Source organism: Protomyctophum parallelum, assembly GCF_964188405.1.
Source record: "Protomyctophum parallelum genome assembly, chromosome: 1".
Lineage (NCBI taxonomy): Eukaryota > Metazoa > Chordata > Actinopteri > Myctophiformes > Myctophidae > Protomyctophum > Protomyctophum parallelum.
Window position 1 is genome coordinate 15,959,120 of NC_139697.1, and position 21,051 is coordinate 15,980,170.

At 42.4% G+C, this 21,051-nt stretch overlaps 1 protein-coding gene across 1 annotated transcript in view; it reads left to right on the forward strand.

Moving 5' to 3' along the window:
* Nucleotides 1-209: 209 nt before the first annotated feature.
* The window catches only part of LOC310860329 (uncharacterized protein), a gene marked incomplete at its 3' end in the record, with an annotated part of 38,574 nt that continues 17,732 nt past the window's right edge, over nucleotides 210-21,051 (forward strand). The window contains exons 1-4 of the mRNA XM_083767187.1: nucleotides 210-343; nucleotides 17,064-17,086; nucleotides 18,727-18,795; nucleotides 19,627-19,814. Coding sequence (XP_083623313.1) covers nucleotides 228-343; nucleotides 17,064-17,086; nucleotides 18,727-18,795; nucleotides 19,627-19,814 — 396 coding nt within the window. The 5' untranslated portion in view covers nucleotides 210-227. The remainder of the gene's footprint in view (nucleotides 344-17,063; nucleotides 17,087-18,726; nucleotides 18,796-19,626; nucleotides 19,815-21,051) is intronic.

Genomic DNA, 21,051 nt, shown 5'->3' on the forward strand with positions numbered 1-21,051 from the left:
TCCCACAATGCAGTTCGTGCCATAAAGCGTCATACTTGTGCGACAGCGAATTTCGGCATTTCTGCCATGTGTGTGTGTGGAAGGAATTCTGCTGCGAAACAGTAACGTTGAACACAGTGTGTGCGTGTATTTATAACAGCCTTTGGTATATGTAAAGCCATTTCCAGTCGCCGCGTTCCGTTTATCTTCGTGTTTTGACGTATTTATTCTTTACTGTAATATATAAAATGAAGACAATGAATCAAGAGCGAGTGGAGCGAGAGGAGAACAGAGCTGTTGGCTTCCTGCTGGAAGCCTCCAGGTTTGTACCAAGACACATGCCGGAGCTGTCGCGCTTCTTGATGTAAGTTAATTTCAACCTCATTATCTTCTGCTTGTTCAACTGTTCATTATCTTCATTTCACGCTGCATTGTTGTTTCTGTGAGCGTCGTTGTGTTGGTTTTAGTTACTCAACTTGCACAACGTTTGTTGTTGTAATGACGACATGCCGACGCCAGATGGCGGGGGGTTTCATCAATTATCATAGTTGACGTCTGCACCCACCACACTCTCTCTCGACACACGCACGCACGCGCGCGCACACACACACACACACACACACACACACACACACACACACACACACACACACACACACACACACACACACACAGACACAGACACAGACACAGACACAGACACAGACACAGACACACACACACACAAAAAACACACTTTCTGTTAGTTAAACTTTGATTGATTGATTGAAATATTTATTAACAGTTTGTAGAATTACAGTACATTTCAAGCACAAACTCAATACAAAGACTGTTAACTGAGTGGACGACCCAATTAAACATTGTTCAATTCATCAAACATTTAGAGACATACAAATAGACACTTCTATGTAGTTAAAGAACAGAACAGGAATTCATCATATAGGAGGCAAAAAGGGAAAAGATACATATACAGTGAGGGGAAAGGGGGGGGGGCGGGGGCGGGTGGGGGGGATTCAGATTTTACAGAGGCCAGTTTCGAATTGCAGCCATCCGTAGGTGCCCTTTGAGAGCGGTTTTGAAGGAGTCAAGGGATTCACATGTCTTAATGACTGTTGGTAGAGCGTTCCACATTTTGGTGGCATAGGAGCGAAAATAATTTAGTCCCTTGTTTGTGCCGAATCTGGGTTGTACATGTACAGGGGTTTGCACTCCCTCTGGTGTCGTGGGTGTGGACTTCATTTACATTAAGGAAGTATTTAGACGGGTACATGGGTATCTTAGTGGTGTATCGAATCTTGAGGACCAGACCCTTTGCAAGATGCTGTACCTCTGTCGTCAACCCTAAGCCATCCCAGCCTGTCAAAGTGGCAGCGGTTCGGTGGGTTCGGGGGGTGAGGCCAAGTAGGAGCCTGACCAGTTTGTTTTGGGAGGTATGGAGCCTTGTTTTAAGGGCTTTTGAGGTGCTGTGGTACCAAGAGGTGGATGCATAGTCAAAGAAACCTTGTACGAGGGCTCCTGTTAAGGTCTTCAAGGTGTTTTTGTTGACCAGTGAGGAGATCCTGTAAAGGAATCTTGTTCTTTGATTGACCTTTTTGATTACGTTGGTGGCCATTTTATCACCGGAAAGATTGGCCTCCAGGATGGAACCTAGGTAGGTAATTTCATCTTTCCATGTGATAATGTTGTCACCCACCTCTAATCAAGATGCCATAGCCTATATATAGCCAAGCCTACAATGTCATTTGGCTCTGTAGAGCAGGGGTATTCAACTAGATTAGGTCGGGGGCCACAACTGTAGAATGATTGTGTGTGGAGGGCCGCACAGCGTGCGTGCGAAGCGCAGATTTTTTTGGATTCTACAAATGCATTTTGTGTTCAAACACAAAGATCTATGTAGGCCAGGGGTCCTCAACTAGAAATGCTGAAGGTCCACAAATAATAAGTAATAATAAATAGTTTTGAATAAGACCATGGTCCAGTCTCATGCGTGCGCAAATAAAATTGCGGGTTGCGGCCTCGCCCCCCACCCCTAGAAACAACTATGGCTGATTACTGTCATTATGATAATCTAGCACTTTATATATCGCGCACATCATACCTGTAACTTTCTCTCTTAAAACCTTTTTTTTTCATTTTGTTTTTCAATTATTTTTCCAAGGGCCACTAGGGGGCGCTCCGCGGGCCGCATTTGGCCCGCGGGCCGCCAGTTGAATAGCCCTGCTGTAGAGCCTACAATGTGACGTCTTTTGGCTCTGTAGAGCCTACAATGTGACGTCATTTGGGGTTCGGGGGGGCGGGCACCGTCCTAAAGTCGTCTCTTCGGTGCTACTGAAAAAGCAAACTTTTTAGTTTCGCTAGTGTGCAGTAAAGATGTTTGTCTGACTATTTAGACTCTAGTAACTAACACTTTATTATTATTATTCTTACGTATTTTACTGGAGTAAGACAAAGTTTGGCGCAATATACCTCCCGCAGTTTTGACTGTACGCACTTGACCCATATGTTAAATTGACCGGAAAAATCGGGAATCGTCTGCTTTGATCATGTGTACAAATTTGTATGAGCACTCCCTAGAGGCCAAGGCCAAAAAAAAAAAAAAAAAATTGAGTTAGGTGATATCCATTTTAATATTGCACATAAAAGTGCTGTAAAATCCGATAAATTGAAATGCTTATTTTGAGTTAGGTGGTTTCCACCCGACAGCAACGGTATCTTTTTAATTTTTTTAACGTTGTTTTTTGTGCTTTTCGCCTTTATTTATTTATTTTTATGGAGGGACAGACAGTAGGTTGACAGGAAATGGGGAGAGAGATGGGAGGGGGGGGGGGGGGGAAGACATGCAGTAAAGGCCGTCGGGATTGGGAGTCGAACACGCGGCACACTGCCAGACTGGATTACCAGCCAAGGTGCCTGGAATTTACTGCACATAAAAGTGCAGTAAAATCCGATTAAAATGCTTATTTTATTTATTTACTTATTATTATTATTATTTTATTTTTTGGCATTTTCAATCATGCTTTATTCAGACAGATACAGTGAATAATGAGACAGATAGCATACAGACAGAGAGCAAGGGAGTGACATGCAGCAAATGGTCCGGTCAGCTGGGAATGGAACCTCAACCTACCCTATAGGCTAGGGGACACATGGAGAACATGCAAACTCCGAGTCCACAGTTTACATATCAAAGCAAAACGCTAAAGTGTTTGCTGTACAAAATTACTGTGATGAGTTAGGCAAATTAACGATGATCCTCATCGTGTGAGTGTTTTATTCAGTCAATCCAAGTATAAGCAAACTGGTTTTGAGGTTGAATAAGGATAATTATGCCATGATAATAATAGTTATGCAATGCAGGTTAGACCCAGGATTCTGAAAAAACATCTGAGAAGGTCTAGAAACATATCGCACAGCCTTTTGCCAAATGACTCTGCCATTTCCTCCATTTCCTTTCCACTCAACTCCTGAGCCCGCGTATAGGGGTCTTTGCAGTTTTCTGTGCCTGTGTGGAGAAAAACACAGGTTATGTTTCACAAAAAACACAACGGAATGATTATGACAAACTAACAAGAAAAAAGAGCACACACCAGTGTTGCTGAGTTGCTGATGAGAAAGAAAGAACCCAAGCACACTGCTCACAGCACTGCTGTCTTTCTGTCTGTCTGTCATGATAAGATATGTAACCTTCATTCCGTCTGTAAATCCCTGTGTCGTACATATTGGTATATTAGCCCAATATTGCCGTTACGCATTACACTTGAATAATGTTGATAAAACCGCATCGGAATCAACAGTGCAGAGCAAACTTTTGGACCTCGTGCGCTGTGTGTTATTTAATTAAACTGAAGATTATGACGTCCTGTCTTGCTATAGCGCTATCACAAACATGTCGCCCTGTGTAGCCACAAAGATAATATGACAGCCGATTTTTTTCTTTTGGAGTTAGCATTATGTTATGCTTTAGCTCTTGAAAAATAGCAGATCTACAAGCTCATAGCGCGCCACCGAGTGGCGCGCTATGAGCTTGTAGGTCTGCTATTTTTGAAAAATCGAAGAACGACTGACATAGAAACATAGCTTTTTCAGAAAACTGTCAGGATGTAGAAGACATTTTTAGAATCTGATCTCAGGTCAGAATGGGTTAAATGTGTAATGGTGACATCCCTGACTGAACCCCTCACTGCTCCAGATGAGAAGGCTGGTGCGTTACATGGTCCCCCCCCTCCGGTGTGTGAATGCGTGAGTGACTGGATGAATGTTGTAATAATGCACATTGTAAGGCACTTTACCATTGGTATGGTGTCAGTACTGGCACAGCCCCACACCACACTAGTGTACATGTAAACAGCTGGATGTTTGATGTATTAGTGTATCAGTCATTGTGTACGTTCTACTACGTCTCTGTTCCAGTCAAGCTGCCATGTAGAGATGACAGCTGGTTGACATGAGCACACAGACATCAATCAGGTGTGACGGACAGGACAGGGCTACAGAGCGGTTTAGGCAGAGCTTGGCTCAACTCCCGGTGTGTCCATGGGGCACTTTATAGGAAAGAACCACAATGTACTGAAATACAGGGGTAACATTTTGCACGACTGAATCTTGGTCTTGCTTAGGGGTGGGTCCCGAACCTCGGGACCAAGTATGTACCGAACCGAACGTGCCTGGGTACCGGGTACCCATTACAATAATTCAATTTCGGTTCTCTCTATCGGTTCCCACAAACACGCAGTCACACGATATTTCTTTATTTTCTTCCCTTAATAGACGCGCAGGGAACAGAGCTGATCTACAAGCCCACAACACGTTGCATCAGCAATATATTCATTATACTTTGTCTTAAATTGACATTGAGCTTTTTTGTTAAATAAACATTTGATCTCATACCATTTTGGAACCGAAATAGGGAACCGTTAATGCATCATGCAGCAAGACTCTTGCTGCATGATGCATTGATGTAAATAGGTTTTCAATGTAGTCCCGCGATGCAGCGATGGTCTTTTAATTTAGACGAGTCCAGGGACATTTTATGAGTCCCACTTCAACGACGTTTTTTTTTTACAAATTGCAGCATTTAAGTTCCATTTCATTTTATATGGTTATAATGTGGTTATATTCATGTAGAAAACAGAAGAAGACATGATTATTATAACTAAAACTAGCAAAATATCAAAAACAATTACTGTACATGCTGAGTACAGTAGTGCATCCCGTGGATTCAGAGGCCGTTGTTTTATTGCGTCCCTTAACTATAAACTTCTGCAAAATGCACCCTATTTTAATCTCTGTGATGATATGATTGTAGATTAACAGTTACTGTTACCGTATGAGTGAAGGTGCATTACTTTGTACATTGTAGTGCTGCACAATTAATCAAAAAACAAGATTGAGATCTAGGTTCAGACACCTATGCAGTCTCATTTTGTGAAGAATCGTGCAGCACTAGTTGGATGTCCAATTCATTAATTTGAGTTACTCAGCTCTATTTCTTTTTTTTATACGTATTTTCATGGAAACGTTTTGAATCGTGTGAGAATTGTGATCTCTATTCACATTTGAGCAAGAACAGTGCAGCGCTAGTACATAGCACATAAAAAGATTAATGTACAATGGGAGAATCCCATCATTTTTTTAAATGTACAATGGCACACCGGTTTCTAAAGGTGCAACATAAATATGATTGTCACATTTTCCTGTTGGTCAGTCGTCACATTACTTAGACTGATTGTACGCCCGTGGTCGTTCAGAGGATTACGTTTCAAACTTTCAATATTCAATTTCAGCCCACCAGGCTTTTCTTGACATTTAGCTGGATTAATCCAGTGCCCCCACGCTAATTAGTTAAACTAAAGGTTAATGAAGACAATTCTCATTTTTAATGAAACTCAAAATGGAAAATTAACATAATCACGGCTCTGGGCTGCATGCCTTCTTCCCCGGGAAATCCCTTTTACAATATCAATATGCTTGTGATTTGTTTTAAATGGACGGATGACTGACTGACAGACAGACAGATGGACTGAGGGAAGAATTAAGATGAATTGACTGTGATGAATTGACACACTGCATGCACACACGCAGGCATGCACGCCCAGCCGCACACACACACACACACACACACACACACACACACACACACACACTGGAGGGGGAAGCACACGGGCTACGATTTGTTTTGGACGCTGACAAAGAACAGAATACTATGCACGCACGCAAAATGGTCTCCTCTTAGGCCAAGCTGATGTATCTTCGCTGTGGGGCCTTGTATAGAAACCTTGTATCTCCACACATGTCAATTTAAATGAAACGCCCTGCACGAAAGCAGCAAAAAAAAAAAAAACAGCAGATCTACAAGCTCAAAACGCATTGCGCAGAGACGCATTTTCAGCTTGTAGATCCACTGTTTTTGCTCGTTTTGAATTTGAATACTGAAAAGTAACGGCCTTGGACCTATGAGGTTTGTCCACAGACGGACACGACAGCGACGATGTAGTGTCTGTGTGCTACAGAGCTGGATATTATTAACTCACCACCGTGGGGACGCCATTCTGACCTGTGTGGGAAAATTGCTAATAAAGTAGGCTTTTAAACCATCAAGACCTGGAACGCATGTGTGTCGCCATAACTTTTGACCACGTTTACCAGTATTTTAAACTTTAGCTGTTGATTTGGTCATGAATCATTTCATAATCGTACACCCCTAAAAAAATCCCTACGAGCTCATACATGGATCTGCTTTTTTGGGAAAATTGTGAAAATGTGGCACAAATCTTTGAATATATATATATTTTTTAACTCATATCTTATCTTCCCTGCATGGAACAACATTATTTTCAGATGAAGGTCGGCAGCCAATTACATATAATTTGTGGGGTCCTCCTTGGCATGAAATAGTGAATAGAAACATAGGTTTTTAGAATCTGGTCTCCGGTTATTTTTCTCTTTCACAAGGCGTGGCTGTGTTGTTGTTTTTTGTCTCAGTCCCTGGGGGTGTAAACCTCTGCTCAATTAAAAACCTCTTAGTTTAGTTTTGTGCCAGTGCTTTATTGTGACTCATTGTTTGCCTGTGGCTTTATAATTGGCTAAATAATCCCATTCATTCAGTAATATCAGTCTTGCCCTGAAATTAATGATCAGGGCAAGACCCTATTTGAAAAGGACCCCCAGTTTGACATGCAGAGGCTACTGACCCCCATTTAAAGCCATTTATAGACCCCCCCCCCCCCCCCTAATTGGGGAACCCTGCCGTAGTGTGCTGCCCTCCTGTGCTTCGGCTATGATTCATGAACGATTATTTAAAATATTAGTGTGTGTGTGTAGTGAATGAATGGGTGTCTAGTCCTCAACCCACCATCGTAGTGAATGAATGCCCTGCTGTCATTTGGAGGTCACATTTAATTTTATATGGTTGCAATGTGGTTATATTATTCATGTAGAAAACAGAAGAAGAAATGATTATAACTAAAGCTAGCAATAAATAAACTAGAATAAAAAACAGTACCGTAGTGCATCCCGTGGATGCAGACAGGTCATTGTTTTATTGCGTCCTTTAACTATAAACTACGTTTTGGGATACAAATTGCAAAAGTTGAAAAGTTTAGTTGTACTAATTACTTTGCGGATATACTTTTCGGCTATTTTAAAAAGATTATTATTCATTTGAGAACTTGAAATGGGACATCCTTCACAATGAGTACTTTTAACTCCTGGTACTGAATTCCGGATAGAGTATTTCTATATTGCAGCCAGTATTGATACTTTTACTTAAGTAAAAATAAAAAAGTGAATACTTTTTCCACAACTGCTGAATACTTTAAAAAAGAAGAAGAAAAAAAAAATCCAAAAAGGTAGCACATCCAAAATTTAAACAAGCGGGGGACAAAGTACTCACATTTCCATTTCTTTATTGGCACACACCAAAAGCGTTTCGGCTATGCAGCCTTCAACAGAGCATGCTCTTGACTTGAGCATGCTGCTTGTTTAATTTTTTGGATTTTCTTTTTAATTCCTATTTTTTGATGTATACTTGATTTGGGTTTGGCACTCCACTGAAAGCCATTGCTGATGCGCAACCTCTTTTTCTCATTTTGCTGAATACTTGTATTGCCAAGCTGACAGATAGACCCTGACGAAGACCTTCTGGTCGAAACGCGTTGGTCCTGTTATTTATTTGCCTTGCTCATTTCCAAATAAATTATTTAATTTTTCACCAAAGACGGAGTACCTTGGATTCTTTTCTTTTCAAGTCTGCAATTCACATTTTTGACAAGCAGTACTACTTGGAGGAAAGATACCTTTTGTCTATACTTGTATTGCTTGTTCCCCCCTGAGCTGTAGGGTACAGGCTTTTCCACAACTGCTGAATACTTGTACTGCAACCCCAGCTCTGCCACAGACGGGGTCTATCTATCTGTAGAACAGCTCGGCGTGTGTAGTGTATAAATGTAACGGTCTCCTAACACACATCCCATGTACAAAAAAAAACACCCATGTTTTCATTTCCATCCATAATTCCCCCCCACATATATTCCCTGGCACACGTAAGAGCCAAACAAACAAACCGCAGGCTTTGAGAGTGTTTTTGGGGTGCTGTATGGCTGTAGCCCAAGACACGCACGCACGCACGTGTATAGATAGAATGCCCCCAAATTATAGCTTCTCCACTATTACACACATGAACACACATATACTGTACATAGTATTGGCAATGGCGTGTGTGCAGAATGCAGATACACACAGACAGACACACATCATTGCAAGCGCACACACACACACACACACACTCACACACACACACACACACACACACACACACACACACACACACACACACACACACCAGACAACCCGAGGATTTCCTCCATAAATCCCCCGGTAGAATATAACGCAATAACCACGGTGCAAATTGAAACCTACCATCAAAAGGAAATCGTCTCTGTCGGGTTAAACGGGTTTAAACCTTGCATGTCCAAAACTGTTACTTTTCGGGATTCAAGTAAAAAAAAACGTCAAAAGCTGCAGATCTATACAAGCTCAAAACGCGTCGCTTCGCGCCACGTTGATAGCTTGTGGATCTATTGCTATTTTTTAATGCTTTCATGCAACGCTGCAGTGTGATCAAGTAGGACGTTAATTTACACAAACAACAATATATATATATATATATATATATATGAAGAGTTTAAGCTTAAAAGCTATTCTCTGTAAAGCTATTCTCTGTTGTCCGATTCCCTTTAACAATTCCTATATTTTTAAAACATCTACAGCAGGGGCGCCCAAAAGGTAGATGATGATCTACCAGTAGATCATAAAGCCTGTGCAGGTAGACCAGATGACATGCCCCTAAAAATATATTATTATTTAAATGTAAAAAAAAAAAAGAATCTGCCAATAATCTGTATTAAGGTGACTTGATTGCCTGTTATACATGCAAGACAACTCTACCAATTCAAAATGTTCCCTCTGTATTTCCCAGTCCAAGTGTGTTAGTCTTATATGTAACACCATCGCCACTATTCCAAAGCCCACTCAAGGACATTGTTTAACTAGTTTCAGCAATTGGTTAACATTTCTTTGGTGGGTGTAGATCTAGTTGAGCTTGTCATTTTGAAAGTAGTTCTCAAGTCACCTCTGATCTGCAATATATAATTTCGGCCTTCATTGAAAATGTTTGATGAACAGAAATTAAATCATACATACTACTATATTGCATACATAATTTATTTCAGTGGTTCTCATGGTACTGGGTTACTTCCAAATGGACCCTTGCAGGTCAGAGTTAATAAAAAAATAGTTTGAGAACCACCGGTATCTTTAATCGTATAGCAGACGTGTAGTCCACATACTCAGCCCTGACAGCGTGATGCATGTATTGAATTAAAATGAGCTGGGTGTCGAGTGTCGACACCCAGCTCATTTTTAGGCCATGTTATAATTAAGACATGTACTGTATGTATGCTCTGCATTCCAATTTCAACTGAATGCATTCATCAACGCACGGTGAGAAAATAATTATTTTCAGAGCATTCAAACACATTAGTTGTTTTGGTACAGGGTGTTCTTTCTAATGTACCGTGGAGAGTGTCACTGTCTGACTTTTGTTACAGAACCTCTTATCTCCATATTGTACCTTTTTGTGTTTTTTCTTAAATTAACAGCCCTACTTGATTGCGTCCTTTATCAATTTAGTGAGTGTATAGCAGAGTGGCTCTGTCAGCCAGGATAAAGGATTCATCATGCATGCACCAGTAATTGATTTTGTTAGCTTGGGGACGGTTGCACATGGCACACGGCCTGCCCTTTACACCTACACGCGACCAACCACATAAAACTGTCACATCATTTTAAACAACTCCAACCAGCCATTCCGGACGGTCTAATAATGGGTCTAATAATAATGTATCGCCTGTGTCATCTCCATATTTCATGAATTCATCTTGTGTCACTGGAAGACGGTTTCTAAACTGCCCACAGCCCTCCTATGAGACACAGACTGAGTAGAAACAAATCGTGCCATTTTATCATGATTATTAATTTATTAGTGAGGACCTATTATATGAAGATAGGTTGAAAAGTGGTGAAGTGGAGAGGGTTAAAGGACAACTTTAGTTTTTTTCAACCAAGGTTCATGTTGTAGGTTGTTATTAGAGAAACTAAAAGATGAGTGTTCTTTTTTTTTTTCCATTTGCTGCTTTCTTTCGTTTTAGGGATTTTAGCTGTGTCAAACTGACATTGAGCCTATATGACACACAGTGTGGCTTCCCCCCACTAGGCTACCTTCACATTCAGTAGATCCTGTGATTTATTTGTGGCCAGATGTAATTTCCTGGGGTTTATTAGGGCTATAGTAAATAATAAAAAAATAAATCTCCATAATATTTTGTAAAAAAATACATATTTAGCACCATGCTCGAATGCCCCCGCCCCCCTGTACAAAACAGCTAAAATCCCTAAAACGAAAGAAAGCAGCAAATGGAAAAAAAATAACACTCATCTTTTAGTTTCTCTAATAACAACCTACAACATGAACCTTGGTTGAAAAAAAACGAAAGTTGTCCTTTAAGGTTGGGTTTAGGTGTGCTGCCCCGTGGGAGGTGAGGGTTTGAGATACCGCCCTTTTCACATTCGACACAGTGCTGTGCTCACGGGCACTGTCCCCTAGTACTTTTAATTGGTCAAACTTACAAGGTTCCTTTTAATTAACAACAACATACTAAATAACTACATTGGATCCCAGGTTCTTTCTTTCATTTCCTTCAACCCATTAATTAAGCATCTCTGTGTAATTTTATACTTTGGCTATTCATTTAAAAGAAAGCAGATCTACAAGCTTGTTCGTGTTTGCAGCGCTATGAGCTTTTTAGATCTTCAATTTAAGCCAATCGCTATAGTCTCCACTGGTATTTCGTTTGTGGTGAAATTCTATTACCCATCTATCCCTCTCTCTCTCGCTCTCTCGTCTCCCGTCTCACTCCACCACACACTGGTATTAAATTAAGTGGCAAATCCATCCTTGGTGGACTTGAAGCCCGTTAGTCATGCAGTCACCCTGCAGTTCCAACACTGTGTCGTCAGTCATGCACTATACTGGCACACAGCGCCCCCTGTTGTGCTTCCAGTGTGTTGCCGTGCTGTGACATCACTGACATGCCTCCTCTGTAATGTGAGCTCCTATATAAGCCAGGGCAGTAATGATGACCAACTGAATTAGATTGGTGGAGATCAGTGGATGATGACTGAGTCAGACTATAAGGCACCTACAGCTACTGTATATGGGTCTTTTGCAAAACGGATATTTTCGTCTTCCGTTTAAAAGAGTGATGCACCGAATATTCGTCCGCAGAAAATATTCGGCAGAAAATGGCAAAAAATGCATTTTCGGCCTATTCGGTTTCGGCCCAAATAGGCAGAAAATATATCACCGAATAGTGTATGCAATTAATGCATTCAAAAGAGCTCAATAAATGTTTTATGGATCCATAATAGTGATTATTATTTAAGTTAAGTTAAGTTTTGCCATAACCATAACATAACATTTGTAGAATCAAAATCAGGTTAATAGGTTAAGTGAGGATACTAAAACAGCGATATTCAGTTACACTTCATACCAATGATACTGTGCGGGTGTAGGTATGTTACATGTAGGTATGTTATTATTTAAGTTAAGTTTTGCCATAACCATTTCTTTTGCCATAAATCAGGTAGGGTACGGCCATGACAGCAATGGTAGGAAAAAAGTTGTATAATATTAATCGTATTCGGATATTCGGTTTTTGGCCAACTGTTTCCTATATTCGGTATTCGGTTTCGGCCAAGAATTTCCCTTTCGGTGCATCCCTAGTTTAAAAGAAAATCCCTGCCCGTACGACAGAGATATCTGTGTCCACTCCACACACAAACGCAGAAACGGAGATAAAACAGGAGAAAATCACTGCAGCAGGTATTGTAGTCTAGCACCCTGCTTCCCAACCAGTGGGTTGGGACCCAATTGTGGGTCACGGACCAATTTTCATGGGGCACGACTCCAGTAAAAATTCCAATCCATTTCCTTTTCCTACATTAAAAACAAAAATACATATATTTCAAAAGATTAGTTTTACACAAAAAAAGAAATAAAATCATTTTCAAATACAACAAACAAAAAATATAAATATGAATAACAATTATAATGATTAAGAAGTAGTGAAAATAGCCAATCTACAAGCTTGCAAGTCTGACAGTGTGGAATACGGTTCTGGAAAACTGTTCCCGAAAACGTTTCCAAATGTGACGAAACCGATTCCGATATGCCTCCGATTCCTCCTCCACTGTGTGTGGTTCAAGAGGTAGAGCAGGTCGTCAAATGATCCATGGGTCGGTGGTTCGAATCCAGGCTCCGCCTGTCTACATGTCGAAGTGTCCTTGGGCAAGACACTGAACCCCAAATTGCTCCCGATGTGCTGGTTGGTGCCTTGCATGGCTTCCGCCGCCATCGGTGTATGAATGTGTGTGTGAATGGGTGAATGTAATGCACAATCTATGTAAAGCGCCTTGGATAAAGGTGCTATATACATGCACCATTTACCATTTGTACCATTTGGAGCATGGCTCCATGGGAGGCCTTGCCTATGTTTCACCAGTTTCAATTGAAACGGGCCTACACCGTCAGGGGGGACTCTGAGCTCCGACTGACCGTCAGGCGTCGGTCAATCCTCCTTCTTGCCCTCTCTCTCTCTCTCTTGCTCAATCGCTGCCTTAACTCTCTCCCAAAATGTTATGTTACACTTATTTCTTGTTAAACTGGGTAAAATGTGCGGCATTGGAAGGTAAAGGTGTGACACTTTATTGTGACGGGACGACAGGATGAGGAGAGGTGTCGTCGCTACGTAATTGTCGAGAGTATAATGGCTGCTCGCGATATTGAACAGACACAACTATTTGTATCAATAGAGGGTATGCGCATGCATAAAGTGAATGGCAAATAGAGTGGCAAAGTGACAGGTAAAGTGAGCTTAACATTGTTTAATGTCGTTTAATGCAATTAGATATGCCTTTTCTGTTTGGATGTATGGGCTGTCAAGGCGGCCAGAAAGTAGTTTTTAGCCACTCAGTAGTGCATTCCTGCATAACTTCCTGGTTTGATGATGTCACGCGGCGCATACCCTCTATATGGTTGTATCAACAGTTAAACCTTGGCCTACAATTCACGGAAAAAACGGAATTAATCGAAAAATCTAAACCTCCCGTTAACGGAAAAAACGGAATGACAATCAATATCAGTTATCGCGGGGTCAAAAGAGCAAAAATTATTATTTTTTTCGCTAATATCACTAATGTTGGATGTAATTTACCAAAAAACGGCCGAAATCCGCGTGATCGTGCGCTATCGTGCATGCGCGCCGTCTCTATGTGCGTCGCTGTAAAAAATGTGATATTTTGCGATCTTTTGGGGTTGATTTGAGGATAATTTGACTTGGTTATGAAAAATATAGCATTAGCTTAGCAATCCGGACCAGCCAAGCTATTGACTAGGGTCAAAATAGTACAGGATGTTGTTGATCGTTCAACCGGAAGTGACTTAGGAAGATCCGTCTATTTTAGCCAAAATCAGCATAATGATGCTTTCCCGCCATCTGGTGGCGAATCGAGAGAATACATTTGCAATGAATGAATGGAAAAAAAACATCTCTTCAATCCACCAGATCTTTCTTGTATGTTAAAACGATGAATTAAAAATATGCCAATTTGTTACCCAAACAAAAAAATTGGGACTGGCAGGGCAAGGGTTAATTAGGTCATATATGGGGGGCCTCATATTTGGTCTTGAAACGGGCCTCCAGATTCCTAAGGCAGTAGTCATCCACTGTGTACAGTTGTACACCTTACTGTCATAAGTGTCATAGCATAGCTGCCCAGCTAGCCATCCATACTCCACACATACCGTAACGTCGTATCTCCCCTGCTAAGCCCTCTTCCGTCCTTCCAGTATGTGACACGGCTCAGTCTCTGTAATGCGAGCCTAATCCAGGCCAGTGATTATAATATACTACTTAACTACATTGGTGGAGATCACCAGTGCATGACGATGAGTGAGACTGCGGGGCATCGGGGTCTAGACCCCCCCCCCCCCCTTCACACCCTGGCTGCCCCCCAACATCCTATCCAACACACGCTCGCGCACACACACACACACACACACACACGCAACAACACATGCACGCACGCAACACACACATTCCTCTGACTCCGTCTGAACACGACTAACTGCACACCAAGGTTATTATAGAGGGTATGCGCGTGTCATCATCATCATAATACTCAGAAGACAGTGAATAGAGTGGCAAAAAAGCTACGTACCTTCTTACACACACACGCACACGCACACGCAGACAGGCTGAATAAAGACAGGGTGGAGGGTGGGTGCGGTGTCAAGAGAACTGCTGTCACCATACAGCAGCTGTTGCCCAGGTCAGCTCCAGATCAGAGTGCACACACACACACACACACACACACACACACACACACACACACACACACACACACATCTTCTTCTCCTCAGGCCACACGTGCCGGCTGACAGCAGATACCGCGTATCGACCCGGCTTGACTTTTAGCCGCTAATGGTGGCTAATTTTAACGAGCCTCAGTGTGTGGATTGTTTCCCAAATCCTATCTCGTATGCCACCGTACCTCTTATGCCAAAACCTTTTAGGCATTTTTTTCAAGCGTAAGAATACATTAATAGCTCACCAGTTCACAACGTGTCAATGTAATAGTTTCACTATTTTAGTATAAAATAGTACAAAAAAGTAAAAATGCATAAAAAGTTTAGGCATGAATTTATTTTGGACCAAAGTACTCAACACCAGTACCGTAGTACTTGAGTCAAAGTCCAAAGACAAGTCATATATTTACTCATCTAGAAGTGAAACGTTGCTCTGACAAATTTTAACTTAAGTGGTTCATAATTCATAATGTACTTGTTTTCCCTTCTTAGAAATGTTGTGGATTCATTGGATAGTACAATATTTGCCGTTGAAATGTGTTGTCAAGTCAATTGTATTCACAAGGTACATTTAAAAACAACCGAGGCACAGCGTAGGAAAAGAAAATAGGAGAGGAGGAGACCAACAATGTTATAGCAAAATATATAAAAATGAGCATAATAAAATACGTTTGAATAGCAAAAGCATTTCTCCATGTTGGCAGTGGGGCAATTTGTTTAAAAGGCCAGCTTTTGTGTGTGTGTGTGTGTGTGTGTGTGTGTGTGTGTGCTTTTGCTGCTGAACAATACTGACAATAACAGTTTTGGACATATCAGGTCCCCCCGACACAGACGATATATTGTTCCCACAGCTGTGCGACACACACATCATCACAGTGTCTTTTCAGAATGCTCTCCTCGCCGTCCTACAATGAAGAATTTATTGTTTATTGCAAGTTTGTGCGTTTTTTTTTTTTTTGTTTCATAGCTCCGCTGACTGTTAAAGTGCTGTGTATATTACAGCAGAGCAATCACACGGCGTACAGAGGCTGAATTCATTCTGTCAGAGCCTCAGACACCTGCCTGCCTGCACCATTAAGCATTATGTTGTGCTTTAGCTATGGAAAAATAGATCTACAATATTGTAGATCTGCTTTGAAAAATCGTGAAAATGTGGCACAATTTCTTTTAATATATATTCTTTCAGAGCAAACATTTTTTGTTGTCACCGCTTATTTGTTTATATTCATTCATTCATGTTTTTCATTGTAAACCCAGTTGCCCTGGCGTGTGGAGATACTGTATGTGTGAGGTATGGTCTATAGGCACATTGGAGCGGACGTAGAATACGCACATTGACAGGCTGGGTGCTGGGCTAAAGAAACGTTAGTAGATAGTGGATGGAGCCCTGGTGCACAGTACACCACAGGTACAAGAAAGACGCTCTTTATTGAAAATTCTCTGACAACGCGTTGCACTGTTGTGTGCGCTTGTAGATCTGCTATTTATGGCGAATTGATTTGTGTCGAATGAAATGAGACCGTACCAAATGCACTCTTTCTTTACAGGTCTGTTTTTATCGAGTATAGAGGCTTTAACCCAGGTTGGGTTGACAGTTTTCTGAAATACCTCATGTTTCTGTATCAGTGGTGCTCAATATTTCATGTCAAGGAACCCAAAGAATGTATGTAAGAGGCCGCTGAACCCCATCTACAAATATGTTGTTCCAGGGACCGCCCAGAAGCAAGGATTTGAGTTAAAAACGTTTGTTCTGAAAAAAAATATATTCCAAATATGTGCCACATTTTCACGATGTTTTAAAAATAGCAGACCTACGAGCTTGTAGATCTGCTATTTTTCAATAGCTAATGTTTAAAACACAAAGGGGTTCCCGCCCCAAAATGGGTTAAGACAAGTGATGCTGACTTTTCAGCTCAACAAAAGCAAATTCATTCTAGTGTTGACGGAGGACAATTTCGCGATGGATTACAATCTCTGCGATACTATTATTGTGAACAGTTTTTTATGACGATAAACCATAATGCGATTATCATCCCATCCCTAGAATCAAGGTTTACTGTACATTAATCTAACATGATTTTCTCTCTTTCTGATTTCCCAGGCAAAGACCTCGGGAGGCAAACGGTAAGTGCACTTTTGTTCTATTGTTTTGTTTACTGTAGTTTGATTTATTTTCTTGCTTTGAGGGTTAAAAAAAGTCAATAGAGGATAATAAAAGCCATCAACTTATTTCAACTGTGGTCCCATTTTATTACACATATCGACACGGATACTGAAAAACATAAACAACGCAGGAGAGTTTCAGTGTTTTATCAATTTGTCCTAAGATGGAGCACTTTTTCCACACAATGTTGATAAATGGGGTGCAAAGGGTAACTGAAATGATCGATTTGATAGATTATAATAAATATTGATAATCAATCATTTAAGAAAATGATTCATTGGTAATCTATTTCTATCTTGGGCATTGGTCTTGTTCCTTACAGAGCTGAGTGTAAATGTCACTGCAGAAAGTGACTCTCTAGGAGTCTAGGGGTACGGTGGCACAGTCTGTAGTGCTGTCGCCTCACAACTAGAAGGTCCTGGGTTCGATTCCCGCTGGGGACGCTGTGGGCGTGTTCCCTCCTCCATACCCGAGGCGGGGTTGGCGAAAGGGCTTTTCTGTGTGGAGTTTGCATGTTTTTCCCTGTGTCCCCTAGGGTAGATACCCTCACAAAAACATGCAGTAATCCTGGTCTCTAAACTGCCTCCCCCTGGCTAGCCGGGGCGCCTGATGGAGGGGAAAGGAACTGGTCGGAATAACGCGTTCCTTCCACGCGCTACATCCGGCCGTGGAAACTCCCCCCCCCCCCCCCCCCCCCCCCCAGGTTGTCAGAGGAAGTGTAGCGCCCAGGATTACATTAGATAATTGACACTGGGTAAAAAGAATGGGTTGCAAAATCGTGGGAAAAAAATAATTTAAAAATAAAGTGACTCTCTCTCTCTCTCTCACTTCTCCACCCTGTCTGTCTTGTTCCTCACAGAGCTGAGTGTATAACGTCTCCACCCTGTCTGTCTTGTTCCTCACAGAGCTGAGTGTATAACGTCTCCACCCTGTCTGTCTTGTTCCTTACAGAGCTGAGTGTATAACGTCTCCACCCTGTCTGTCTTGTTTCTTACAGAGCTGAGTGTATAACATCTCCACCCTGTCTGTCTTGTTCCTCACAGAGCTGAGTGTATAACGTCTCCACCCTGTCTGTCTTGTTCCTCACAGAGCTGAGTGTATAACGTCTCCACCCTGTCTGTCTTGTTCTTTACAGAGCTGAGTGTACAGTATAACGTCTCCACCCTGTCTGTCTTGTTTCTTACAGAGCTGAGTGTATAACGTCTCCACCCTGTCTGTCTTGTTCCTTACAGAGCTGAGTGTATAACGTCTCCACCCTGTCTGTCTTGTTCCTCACAGAGCTGAGTGTATAACGTCTCCACCCTGTCTGTCTTGTTTCTTACAGAGCTGAGTGTATAACGTCTCCACCCTGTCTGTCTTGTTCCTTACAGAGCTGAGTGTATAACGTCTCCACCCTGTCTGTCTTGTTCCTTACAGAGCTGAGTGTATAACGTCTCCACCCTGTCTGTCTTGTTCCTTACAGAGCTGAGTGTATAACGTCTCCACCCTGTCTGTCTTGTTCCTTACAGAGCTGAGTGTATAACGTCTCCACCCTGTCTGTCTTGTTCCTCACAGAGCTGAGTGTATAACGTCTCCACCCTGTCTGTCTTGTTCCTTACAGAGCTGAGTGTCACCTCTCACTGCAGAAAGTGCCAGCTGCCGAAGCGGAGGTGTGGTCAGCACCACAACGGTACGGTACCACAGGAAGCTCCTCTCTCCATCACGGGGCGACTGTGGCTCAAGAGGTAGAGCAGGTCGTCCAATGATCCATGGGTCGGCGGTTCGAATCCCGGCTCCTCCTGTCCACATGTCGAAGTGTCCTTGGGCAAGACACTGAACCCCAAATTGCTCCCGATGTGCTGGTTGGTGCCTTGCATGACTTCCGCCGCCTTCGGTGTATGAATGTGTGTGTGAATGGGTGAATGTAATGCACAATCTATGTAAAGCACCTTGGATAAATGCGCTATATAAATGCACCATTTACCATTTACCATCACATGACTATTGAGATCATGTGTACCGATTTTGTGTGAAACTTCGATAAATCTGAAGGATGAAAAATGCAGGGCAATGTTTTTTTTCCTTGGCCTCTAGGGAGTGTGCATGCAACGTTTTACACAGAACGGAGCAGTTATGGGTAAATTATGGGCTGATTTGAAAATTCCTTCGCCTATAGTGGGAAAACTTTAGAAGTCAATCTTAGCCAATCCGGATGGAGTATGAAAAATCGGAAAGACCCGTTTTGTTAAGGGCTTAAATGGTTAGTGGAAAACCTAGAATAATAAAGACTTCAAAAATATAATCTCCACCTCCCCCGATCTTCTCTCCTTCTCCATCTCCCTCTCCTCTCCATCTCCTCCTCTCCTCTCCATCTAACCTACTCACCTCCCCTGCCTCCTCTCCTCTCCATCTCCTCCTCTCCTCTCCATCTAACCCCCTCACCTCCCCTGCCTCCTCTCCTCTCCATCTAACCTCCTCACCTCCCCTCTCCTCCCCTGCCTCCTCTCCTCTCCTCTCCCAGGTGAGTACTGTGTGTGTCGGTACTGCAGCCAGTGGCTGCAGCCTGGCAACCACCGCGTGCGACTGCGTCCCAAGAGGCGCGCGTCTGCGCGGGTGCAGAGTGTGCTGCGCCGGGAGGCGCGGGGCAGACGCCTCGGCCTCGCCCACAAGGAGATGCTGCGTCGCTTCAGGATGTCCCGCTCCACTCTGGTAGGATCACACTGTCCAACGTCTGTCTGTCTGCACCCCCGTGTAGGGGTGCACGAGGATGGAATTATGACTGATTTTACAATTTAAGCATTTAGCAGACGCTCTTAATCCAGAGCGATTTACAATAAGCAAGAACAACAAAGCATGGCAATACATCACATAAAAAGCATTTATCATGAAACGTGCGTAAACTAAGAATGTAACAGTGGAATGTCTATATAATTAAACTATACATATATACTATACTAGGCTATACATATGTACTATGACATGCTGTCTACATAACATGCTATAAGTCTGTATCAAATGCTATCTAAGTCTACAGAAATGCTATCTAAGGGGGTAGGGTAAGTGCTACGGTCCATGATGGAGTCTGAAAAGGTGGGTTTTCAGACTACGGCGGAAGATTGGGAGTGATGCTGCAGTTCTGACTGCAATGGGAAGTGCATTCCACAGTTTTGGAGCCAGAAGGGAGAAGAGTTTGGGACGTGTGGAGCGTTGTCCCGGCGTTTTTAGTGAGGGTACTTTTTTAGTGAATTATGATTTCATACAGTACACTCTGGTACGAATCAAGCTGTCCATGTCTGCAGCATGTGATTCTGAGGTCATACACTCTGGTATGGTGAAACTGTCCATGTCTGAACCATGTGATTCTGAGGTCATATACACTCTGGTATGGTGAAACTGTCCATGTCTGCAGCATGTGATTCTGAGGTCATACCCTCTGGTATGGTGAAACTGTCCATGTCTGCACCATGTGATTCTGAGGTCATATACACTCTGGTATGGTGAAACTGTCCATGTCTGCAGCATGTCATTCTGAGGTCATATACACTCTGGTATGGTGAAACTGTCCATGTCTGCAGCATGTGATTCTGAGGTCATATACACTCTGGTATGGTGAAACTGTCCATGTCTGAAGCATGTGATTCTGAGGTCATACCCTCTGGTATGGTGAAACTGTCCATGTCTGACATGAATTTGGCCTTTGGTGGGCACGCCAGCGCCCAATGGAATGGGTTTAACATGAGATGTTGGTCCGCCCTCAGCCCTCCTCTTCCGGTATAGGGCGCCTATGTTTTCATCCCCCCTCGGAATCTGTGAGGTTTTAGTAAGGCAGAGAAGTCTCATGTAAGTTTAATAGTAACATACAGTAGCAGTGTACTGTAGGCTGCTGGAGTGTCCTTGCAAACAGAGGGCCAAAGCTAAACGCCTTAATGGGTAAATCTATAGTACT